This window comes from Pimephales promelas, chromosome 24, assembly GCF_988280905.1.
Source record: "Pimephales promelas chromosome 24, fPimPro1.hap1.1, whole genome shotgun sequence".
Classification (NCBI taxonomy): domain Eukaryota; kingdom Metazoa; phylum Chordata; class Actinopteri; order Cypriniformes; family Leuciscidae; genus Pimephales; species Pimephales promelas.
Window position 1 is genome coordinate 27,166,475 of NC_142792.1, and position 12,205 is coordinate 27,178,679.

A 12,205-nucleotide genomic window follows, 5' to 3' on the forward strand; every position below is an offset into this window, starting at 1 on the left:
CATCATTTCATGCAATGAGATTTATAGAACGATTTCCAGCCATTGATTCTGATTATCCACGATAAACACGGCTATGACCGCTTCACCCGACAACGGTTCTAGCACTACACGACACCCTAGCAACCACTCATGTGCTCATAGATTTTAGTCATCGAGTATTGTGAGAGATCGAGTAAGCGAGTGTACCTGCTTTTACAGTAGATACAGCATTTTCCTTGCTGTCAGTCCTATATTTGTAATAAAATATCAGTTGATGTCCGCTGCGATGTCATATCCTTTAACAGTTCTGGGCCCGTAGGCGAAAGTTAAACACAACTACAACACAGTTGTCACCGTTTACACACAACGGCTCAAAATTGTTCACACTTATTTCTAATGATATGATGATATTACGCATTCATCTTACTCATGCTGTTCCCTTTCATAATCAATATAGATGGAAAAAAATAACGTTATAATATTTTAACAAATATGAAACTAAATGTGCTGATTGAATGGCTATCGTAGACTCTCTATCTGGACAAATTGCTGCACATTCATTTAATTCTGAATTTTGCACACAAGTTGACAGGCATTTATTTATGTGCATAGTAAAACATATCTGCTACATTTATCAAGTTCACAGAGAATTGTGTGCATTTACTAATCATTATCATAAAAAAGTAGGCTATACTATGTACAGTTTTAAAATCTAAACATTTTAAAAGAGAACGATTCATCCCTGTTGTTTAAACCAATGAGCACCCAGATAGCAAACTGACATTGAATCAACGTGGAAATATGACATTGAAACAACGTTGATCTGACATTGTTTTGCTCATCGAATTAACGTTGAACCAACGTCAGACGCGTCATTCTTTCAAAACTAACGGAAAATCAACTTGGAATCAACGCGTTGTTTCAACGTTATGAACGCAAACCAATTTTCGATTTCATTTAGCTTTGAAGAATGCCGCGTCTGACGTTGGTTCAACGTTAATTCGATGAGCAAAATCAACGTTGTTTCAATGTCATGAGAGACGTCGTTTCCACGTTGATTCAATGTCAGTTTGCTGTCTGGGCATTAAGCTGTGTCGTCAGCAAGTTGTTTCCCATCATGCTTTTGATCAGCGCAGTCGGTGGAGAGCAACTGCGCGCGACTGCAGAATCTGACAGGTGCGCCTTGCGCTCGCGAGAGTTTTTTGACATACGTCGGCATGACATCAGAGTAAGGCGGACCGCTCTCGGACACATTTCTAACCGGCATGCATATCGCGCTGAGTCCGAGACCGTTCATCTTTGGAACACAAATTAACATATTTTTGATGAAATCTGAGAGCTGGATCGCTCCTGCATATTAGTCCATAGGCTTCTTGAGGAACTGAAACTTGCCGGCCTCAAAAAGTTATTAAAGACATCGTTAAAATATGCATCCTGATAAAGTTCCCTTGGCCTTTGGATTTAAAATATCCCCACATCATCACACACCATTCACTATGCCTAGAGATTAGCATGGGGTACTTTCCATAAGATCATCTTACAATGCAAATCAAACCAGCTATTAGGCGAACTGAAATAAAACCATGCCAATCTCTAGGTGTGGTGGAAGATGTGTGATGATGTGGGGATTTTTCAATCCCAAAGGCCAAGGGAACTTTATCAGGATGCATATTATCCTGGATCCATGAAATAACTGGCTTTTAAAAATAAAAACCTGCCTGACTCTATGGGAATTGTCCTGACTTATGCACCCTGTATTTTAAGGAAAAATATTTATTTATTTATGATACATTATTCATTCACAAAGAAAATTGGTGTCCTTAAAGGTTGGAGTTTTCCTCATTTTTCTAATTAAGGCATTAAGATCAATATCCAAAAGATGATTTTTTATTCCTCTTTTTAGGCAACTTTAGCATGGGTGCCAACACTTATTCACACCACTGTACATGCATGTGAAATCACCCTGACAGCAGACGCTTAAAATGATTGAAAAACAGAGGGAGTCATTTATGCTCATCAAGATTGCATTTATTTGATCAAAAACGCAGTAAAACAGTAGCATTGTGAAATATTACCCACACTTTCGACACTGTGCTTCTCGTCTCCTCTGTGTGGACGACCTGAGTGAGCAAGTGCAGCATGTTCAGACATTACAACCATATGAAACAAACACTAGTTTTCAACATCGAGGAACACAATGCAGTGCGGCCTGAAGAGACGAGTGCAGTTTAAAGCACCGGTGTCCTGCAGGAATACAGTGTTGTGAGTGTGAGATTGCCGCGCTGTGATTGGCTGCTCACTCCATAAGTCCCGCCTCTGTGTCTCACATCGGGCCGTAAGCTCACTGGGTCTCGTCATGTTCGGACCTGAGATGACTGGTACCGGCAGCTCGTGGTTCAGGGCGTCGGGTCCAGCGCGTCTCCTGTGGGCTCGTCCCGGCTCGTCATGTCTGCCGCCAGCAGGCCGATCCTCAGCGTCAGGTCGTCTAGTTTGGGCTGGAGGAGGGCGAGGTCCTGCCTGACGCTGAAGACCGTGGGCTTGAGGTCGTGTGTGAAGCTCAGGGTGCGGCGCAGCTTGGCTCGCCCGCTCTCCAGCGCCAGGACCCGCTCCGAGAGCTTGATGACGTCGTCGGAGAGCTGCTGCAGGAGTGTGTGTGTGCGGTCCAGTGTCCGGCCGCTGCTCTCGGCGTTGCTCTTGAGCTCGGACGTGCGGGCGATGCTGCCGGCCAGGGCGTCCCCGATGCGCTTCACCATCAGCCTCTCGGTGCGGGACAGCTCCTGCTCCAGGCCGTGTGTGTGTGTGAGCAGCGCCTCCAGCTCCGTCTGCAGGCCCGTCACGCGCCGCAGGTCCGTCCGGATGGAGGCCACGGCACGGGTCCGGCTGAGCTCGTCCTCCACGGCCCGGGCCAGGTCCTGCTGGAGCTCCTGCTGCCGAGAGCTGAGGCCCGACACTAACTCCTGCAGGCGAGACAGCTCCGCGGACAGAGCCGACGTCTGGGCCGAGACCGGCGCCGGGGACAGCAGTGCACACTGCACACACACACACACACACACACGAGAGAGAGAGAGGACACAAGTGCAGTTCAGTCAGAAAGTACTTTTTTATGTTTGTGTATGTTTTTTAAGTATGTTTTGATTATAGCGGTAGCATAAAAACACATACACGACATCGCGCATACTGGGACACACACACACACCATCGCACAGTAGGACACACACACACACACACGCAGCATTACACACACTGGGACATACACACACACACACACACACACACACAGCATCGCACAGTAGGACACACACATACACACACACACAGCATCGCACAGTAGGACACACACACACACAGCATCGCACACTGGGACACACACACACACACACACACAGCATCGCACACTGAGACATTCACACACCATAGCACAGTAGGACACACACACACACACACACAGCATCGCACACTGTCTCAGAAATACACACACACCATAGCACAGTAGGACACACACACACACACACACAGCATCGCACACTGAGACACACACACACACTCACACACACAGCATCGCACACTGGGACACACACACACACACACACACACAGCATCGCACACTGAGACATACACACACACAGCATCGCACACTGAGACACACACACACACAGCATCGCACACTGGGACACACACACAGCATCGCACACTGAGACATACACACACACACACACAGCATCGCACACTGAGACACACACACACACACACACAGCATCGCACACTGAGACACACAGCATCGCACACTGAGACACACACACACAGCATCGCACACACTGGAACATACACACACACACACACACACACACACAGCATCGCACAGTAGGACACACACATACACACACACACAGCATCGCACAGTAGGACACACACACACACAGCATCGCACACTGGGACACACACACACACACACACACACACAGCATCGCACACTGAGACATTCACACACCATAGCACAGTAGGACACACACACACAGCATCGCACACTGAGACACACACACACACACACACACACACAGCATCGCACGCTGAGACACACAGCATCGCACACTGGGACACACACACACAGCATCGCACACTGAGACACACACACACACACACACAGCATCGCACACTGAGACACACAGCATCGCACACTGAGACACACACACACAGCATCGCACACTGAGACACACACACACACACACACACACACAGCATCGCACACTGAGACACACAGCATCGCACACTGAGACACACACACACAGCATCGCACACTGAGACACACACACACACACACACACACACACAGCATCGCACACTGGGACACACACACACACACACACACACACACAGCATCGCACACCGTCTCAGAAATACACACAGGATATTACTGTGGAAATGAGTGGCAAGTGCTAATCTCAGGTTAACACTTATTGTTTATGTCATTTGGCAAAACCCATTGACTTCCACTGTAGTGTCTCACTGTAACCCAGATCTGTGCTCACACAAGAGTGTGTGTGTGTGTGTGTGTGTTCTCTTCTCAGCCTGAGTCACCCTGATCCGACTGAGCAAAGGTTTACAAACACCAACATTTTAAAACTTATCAAAAATTAAACAAGACTTAAATCTGAACATGTCATTCATGAAAATATTTTTAAACACTTTTTAAAAAGTTTTCTTTTGTCAAAATATTCTGAATTTTTTTGCATTAACTTTTTTTTTTTTTTTTACATTTATGCTCAAAACATCATAGTGAACAATTTAATATTGACTGTATAATGAAATTAATGTTTACTTTTGCTAAGTTGCCTCATCTTTTGTTCTGTAGACTCTTCTGACAAGATTAGTTTCTTGCACTTGGTCACTGATTGTTCCCTGATCAACCAATCACAATGAGAGAATAACTCATAACTCAATCGGACAGCACTTCAGGCACTGACTGACCAATAGACCAGAGGCCCGTACTGTAGCTCTTGAATAGCTGTTCACACGGGTCAACAGTGTTTCAGAAAAGATAGATTGAAAAAAGAAATGATATTTTTCTGTAGCCGACAAAATAGTTTTCAGTATTGAAATAACTGGGGAAAAGCTCCTTTTTTAACAGGGTAAAAAACTAAAATAACAAAGTGTAACCGAGAAATGTTATTATTTTGGGCCTGTACATTTGCCTTAGTCGAACATTAAAATATGCAGGTCAAATTGACCCACGAACATAAGTTATTTAGCGTGTGTACGGCAAAACTAGGGTTGGGTATCGTTTTAATTTTTTTGATTTAGATTCCTAACTTCGATTCCAATAAGGTAAAAAAAAAACACACAAAAAAACTGTTATTGCAAAACATTTAATTGTAGCTGAATATAATGAACAAATATTAAGGCTAAAGTACACGTACACAAGGAGCGTTTGCTTGAGGTTTATAAACACCATAGAAAAACAACTAGCCAAACTAATGTCAACTTCAAGCATTATTAAAAGACAAGTAAAACACTCAGTAATTAAAAAATAAATAATTGTAAATCACAACTATACAACGGGACAAAATACGATTGAAATATAATTTGGAAATACGACTGAAATATCAAACAAACCGTGTTTGAAGATGTTACAGAAACTGTAATGACATGTGAAAGAACACTGTGCTTTATAAATTAAATATACACTACAAATATAGCTATAAAAGTTACTCAGTCAAGAACAAGTGAATGTTCTCTCCGTCTTCTGTTGTTTGATTAGTGTTATAATAGAGACCGCAGGAATATGAGCACCGTCACTTTAAGAGCCGATACGGATACGCCTGCAGCGTCTCACACTGGAATGGGTTAAAGTCATATTGAAATGCGCACACAGGAATCAAAATTTTCATTTTATAACAAGTGTCCGATTCCTCAAGTGTTGAGATTTTCAAATAGCCCTTGTCAAAACACATCAGAGTTGAAACACTGCATGTTTGTTCATGACCCTAAAAGAGAAAAGGTCACAAAAGTCCAAGAAAAAACAAATGTTAACTGATATTTGCGACGGCTCAAGCCGGGTCACACTGACCCCGCCACAGTCCGTGAGGGAAGTAGAAGCAGCGTGTGTGCGGCTCCTGGGCTCAGCTCTCGCCAGTGTTAGCCTGTGGTGTGGTGTGGTGTGTCCTCGTCCTGCGCTCCTCCGCGCTCTTCACCTGCTCCTCCAGCTCCTGGACTCGCCTGCGGGTGGCGCTGACGAGCGCTCGCACCCGTAGCATGGAGCGCACGGCCTCCTCCAGAGCCACCTCCTCGTCCTGCTGAGCCCGACCGGCCTCCTCCTCCTCCCTCAGCCGCTCCTGTAGCCCGCGGGCCTGCGCCGCTAGCCGCTCGAGCCGCTCCTGCAGCCGGGACACACTGGAGTCGCTCCGCTCCGCTAGCTCGCGCATCCGCTGCAGCTCCTCCTCCTCGGTGCGCTCCAGCGCTCGCGTGTTCCCGCGCACGCCGTCCTGCACCTCCTGCAGACGCTCCTCAAGCCCCCGCAGACGCTCCTCCAGCGTGTTCACCTGCGCCGCCACCTCTGTGTGCGCGCCGCGGGAGTGGGTGTGTAGCGCGCGGAGCTCGGCGCTCTGCTGTGTGTGTGTGTGGAGCCGGCGGGAGGCCGAGTCCTGATGCTCCCGCAGCGCCGCTGACGTGTTGAGGACGGAGCCGAGTGAGAGGCGCAGATTCGACAGGAGCGTAGCGGCGTCTGCGGAGGCCTGGAGCTGCGGTCACACACACACACGTGTCAGTGCTGAGCTAGCGCTAATGCTACGATTAACACAAGCTGCGCTTCCATTCAGATTTGCGCAAAACTTTTGCGATATTTTCTAAAATATATTGCGAAATGACAGCGTTTCTATTAACCGATGTTATGCGACTAAAGAATGTTTTTTTTCCTTTCACGATAAGTCATTCCAACGATTATAGCAACGGCCACACTGGCCATTATTATTAACGCAAGGAGTCGTAGGCGTTTTATCCAAGCATTAATGGCAAGAAAACACTCTTATACGGCTCATACGAGGTGTTTCTCCCTCATTTCTGCTTCAGGATCCTGATGGTGGCATTCCTTAGAGGTTTAGAATCCAGTTTTCCTGTAATTCTTTTGTGTTTTATGAGTTTGACAAAGATTCTCGTTTTCTGTCCATCACTTCTCATCTATGTCAGGTGACTGTAAATGAGCATAAACTGTTTCCATTGCAGTTCTGCAAAATCTTTCTTTTTCGAATTGCCTGTAAAACCACTTCACTCGGGCGTGTAAAATCATTTGTGCGAAATTGACATGTCTCCAGGGGGCGTATTGACGTGTTTACATTCCACTTTAACTTTACAGGAGTTCATTTATTTTTATATATTTACACAATTCTGACCTTTTCCCTAAAATGTTCTCAATTTGGACTTTTTTCTCTCACTAAATTATGCCATTTGTTTTTCACACATTTTTTATTTTTTTCCTCTCTCGAAATTATGACTTTTTTCCTCACATTACAGATGTTTTTCCCTCTTGAAATTGCAACTTTTCCTCAGAATTGGGGGGGAAAGTCACAATTACCTTTTTTAATGTTTTTTTTTTTGTGTGGCGTAAACAAGCTTCCATATGGCTGTATTGTTTATTGTTAGATCAGATTAACGAATGAAACCTTAATGTAAAGTGTAACCCAAATGAGTTTGTTTAACTTTAGTGTAAACGGTGTAAAGGTTTTTGAAGCTTCTGAAACAAGCACAAACTCAACTATCACATTAGTATTTAGACTTGATTACACAGACCTGCTGTGAGACTTCAGTCAGTTTCTCGTCGAGCTCCTCAACACTGCGGCTCTTCTCCTGCAAATACTCGTACTTTCCCCTCATTTCTGCTAGCGTTGCGCTCTGCTGAACATGCAGCCTGTGGAGGACAGACGAAACCACACTCATAGACAGCGGAAAACTGATGTATTATTATTAATATGAGTGAGAGATAAGTGAACTGACCAAGCGACGATGACGGAGAGCGCGAGACACATCAGACTGACGCAGAACTTCACGTCAGCTCTGAAACTCTCTCTGATGATAACGGACTCTTTCTTCTCAGCGGCACTAAAACTGTCTTTCTTCTTCTCATCAGGACTGAAACTGTCTCTGATGACGGACTCTTTCTTCTTCTCATCCTCACTTCTCCGTTTCTCTCCGTTCTGCTGCTTGTTTGAACTCTTCTGTCGATGTTTTATGTCGCTGATCTGCATGTTTGAAGAGCAAGCGTGAAATCAGTGCTAAAGGCGCTCCTGAAAGTGTGTAGATTTGAGTCTAGAGAGCAGATGTCATCCTCTGTTGGATCTGTTAAATCGTGCCGTGTGTGTTTTCCCCATCGGATGTTGGGAGTTGTGGGAACTGGGAATCGCCACGCAGCAGTTCCGCTGAAACCTGAGAAACAGCAGGAGCGCGAGTGACGCAATGAGGTGGGCGGGGCTTATACGGATATAAATTTTATATTTATATATATATATAAACTTTATTATAAATTTAACTCAATGCTGTTTACATTTCATTCAGTAACAGATACAAATTAGAACGTAATTATTTAGCTGTGTACATTTTAATGCCTCCCAGATAGTGTTTTTGGCGGCCTGTTTTAATTTTAGTTTTAGTCTAGTCGTTGTGTCAAGCTGACATTTTAGTTTCTATTAGTTTTAGTCACGTTCATACTCTTTTTAGTCTAGTCTAGTTTTAGTCGACGAAAACCGATGACATTTTAGTCTAGTTTTAGTCGACGAAAACCGATGACATTTTAGTCTCTTTTTAATATGCAATTCTATTTAACCTAGTCAACATATAAGTAGCCTAGTATAGGTTAGCCTATAGACGAAACCAAAATTTTCTTTTAGCCAAACCCATTTCAAACAATCGTATCTTCTTATTATATTCTTATATTATTGTTACCCAGATAGCAAACTGACATTGAATCAACGTGGAAATATGACATCGAAACAACGTTGATCTGACATTGTTTTGCTCATCGAATTAACGTTGAACCAACGTCAGACGCGTCATTCTTTCAAAACTAACAGAAAATCAACTTGAAATCAACGCGTTATGAAATTAAACCAATTTTCGATTTCATTTAGCTTTGAAGAATGCCGCGTCTGACGTTGGTTCAACGTTAATTCGATGAGCAAAATCAACGTTGTTTCAATGTCATGAGAGACGTCGTTTCCACGTTGATTCAATGTCAGTTTGCTGTCCTTATAGACTCAAGAATACATCCATTCCAGACATGGAAGATGCTCTAAATTGAATTTACAACATATTTATTTTACCAACCAAACATGTAAGAAGTAGCCTACACACATAGGCTAATGAAAGACGACGTAACGTTAAATAACATTTTGTCTCGTCTCGTTTTGGTCAACGAAAATGAAGACATTTTAGCATAGTTTTTAATTTTTGTAAACCACATTTAGTCTCGTTTTTATTCGTCAACGATATTGCATTATACATTTCGTTATAGTCATCGTCACACGACCAGCATTTACGTTGCGTCTCGTCTCATTTTCGTCACGTGATAAAGATTCGTTGACGACAATACTTAGTCATAATTTTCGTTGACGAAAGCAACACTACTCCCAGATAGCAAAATTTGTCTGGCCCACCACAGGGCCATGTACTTCAATTCTGGCTTGTTCTGGCCCAGACACTGTAAAGTGATTTGCATTATTTTATGTGGCCCGGTTCTGGCCCAGTTACTGTAAGACAGATCAGTCTGAGACTCGGCTTGGTCCCCGGGCCAGATGTGGTCCAGAAACTACGACATGTTATACATTTTAGCAGGAAAACACAAATTTAAAAAGTTATAGGGCTTTTATGGAAAAAAATAACAAATACACTAAAATATGAACATTAACAATGATCAAATAAACTTTCAAATGAACAATAACACCACATTTTAAACAATAATATAAGGTGGAAGGAAGGTTTGAGAGGCGGAGGTTCAATCCGACCTTGAGTCAGAAGCAGAGGAGCCAGGCCGAAAAACAGCAAGCCGTAAAATGTAGGTGTAATATTTTGTAATATTTGTTTTCTGTTGTCTCATAATAAAGTGTTTTTCACATTATATGATTTTCTCAGTACACTGAAGTGACACAAATTACTTAAAAAAAATAAATAAAAAAAAGCACTCGACTTTTGAGCTCTTTTGTGATGGACTCTGGATAAGATGAATTACAGCAGGGTAACACAGGCCTTCCTATTGCTCCACAAGTCCACCAGTTTGACCCACACATATAAAAAGTGTATCCTATACAGACATGCTGACCAGTCACCATGCCATCTGGCCAACTGATGATTTCACATGTGAACGTGAGCCTCTGGTTCTATAGGAAATGATGGTTATATGTCAGACATATACTTTATTTAAACAAAACAAATCTATTTGCATCTTTGGTAACACTTTATTTGAAGGGGTGTGCATAAGACTGACATGACACTGTCATAAACATGAAGAGGTCTTTATGAATGTTTATGACTGTTGTCATTAAGTGTCATTCGGTAAATTATGACACTTTTAATGCAAAGTTGACATTGTTTAAAATGTCTTTGTTATGACAACTTGACATTAACCAAGAAATCATAACCCGTCAACCTGACATCTTCATAACTAGTCCAACGTGTTCCACTTTACTTGAGGTAAGGGGAAATATTAATGACACTGTTGTTAAAGCATTTGACAGTGTAATAACCCTTAATGACATCTTTATAACTAGTACAGTGTGTTTCACTTTACTTGAGGACAAGTCAAATATTAATGACACAGTTATAATGGTGTCATGACGGACAAAGTCAAAACCAACCACATATGACAGTAATGTAATGTTAACGCAAAGCTAAATAACTTCTTTAAGTTTGATAATTAGACCTGTTATGACATATTTGTGACAGGTTATGATTTCTTGGTTAATGTCAAGTTGTCATAACAAAGACATTTCTGTCTGTGTTAATGTCAAGTTGTCATAATCAAAACATTTTTGTCTTGGATAATGTCAAGTTGTCATAACAAAGACATTTTAAACAATGTCAACTTTGCATTAAAAGTGTCATAATTTATTGAATGACACTTAATGACAAAAGTCACAAACATTCATAAAGACTCCTTCATGTTCATGACAGGTGTTATGTCATGTTTATGACATTGTCATGTCAGTCTTATGCACACCCCTTCAAATAAAGTGTTACCGCATGTTTTTTATGAACCTCTCCAGCTCCACAAGAGCCTACGTGACCCTGGTTCCCAGACACACCTCTCTGTGGAAACGGAGCTCAGAAGAACTGAACTAATTACCAGTAAGTTGGCGTATAGGCCAAAATTATGTCATATAAATTAATAAACGGTTTCCATTTACCCCTTGCATTGTTTTGATGTGTATTAAAGAGCCCATATGGCGAAGGACTATTCCTCAGACTCCTACTCCTGAAGTTGTTGTCTGTAAGTATGCCGCACACAGTCTTCACAAGGACACATGCTTTAATCCGTTGTGGAGACTCTGTATTCGCTCCGGTGAAATCACAAAGTAAAATGTATTTATTTATTCATTCATTCGTTCATACCGTTTTACAAAATTTTTTTGTTTTGTTTTCATGAACGAATAAAAAGGAACAGGAAGAAGAAAAACCTTGTAAAACCTTGCTATTTATGCACATCAAAAAACAGCTGCTTTATGAATGGATCAACCCCAATCACCAAATATTTTCAGTAATACCTATCTTTACACTTAATTATCATCATTGACATCATTTTCCTTGTGACATTCCTGCATTTTTTTAATACAAATTCTTAAATTTATAAACAGTTTTGCAGTACTTCAGCAGTCCAAGGTGTTCCCCAGTTTACCAACAGAGGTTTTGTGTTACCCCAGACATGTGTGCAGTGTGCGAAGTATGGAAGTATTAGGGAGCTGTACAGCATATGCAATGAAGAGTAGTCTAAACTGTATATTGCAGATGTCATTTTTTCTATGAGTGCAATTAATGCCAAAGCTGTTGATCTTTTTCTCTAAAGCCATTGATTTAAATACTACATTTTATTTAATTTGTTAATAAGATCTAATATGTGTTGGTGGGGAGAATTTTTGCGTGAGAAATACATAGATATACAATACATAGATTTTTAATGGTGCAGTGGCAGAACTTTTGCCAAGTATGTCAGAGGTTCTGGGTTTTTGTGTTTTTTTTTTGCTAAATGCAC

The 12,205-nt window shown here is 42.2% G+C and overlaps 1 protein-coding gene across 2 annotated transcripts; it reads right to left on the reverse strand.

Moving 5' to 3' along the window:
• Positions 1-1,985: 1,985 nt before the first annotated feature.
• ikbip (IKBKB interacting protein) lies at positions 1,986-8,406 on the reverse strand. Of its 2 annotated transcripts, none has more exons than XM_039670218.2 (3): positions 7,963-8,403; positions 7,759-7,876; positions 1,986-3,008 (listed from the first exon to the last, which is right to left on the reverse strand). In XM_039670218.2, exons 1-3 carry the CDS (start codon positions 8,211-8,213, stop codon positions 2,376-2,378), a joined length of 1,002 nt encoding a protein of 333 aa, XP_039526152.2. In that variant the 5' UTR covers positions 8,214-8,403; the 3' UTR covers positions 1,986-2,375. The 2 variants fall into 2 exon arrangements, with proteins under 2 accessions (XP_039526152.2, XP_039526153.2); XM_039670219.2 differs by lacking the exon at positions 1,986-3,008 and adding an exon at positions 5,327-6,713 and having other exon boundaries at positions 7,963-8,406.
• Positions 8,407-12,205: the final 3,799 nt, after the last annotated feature.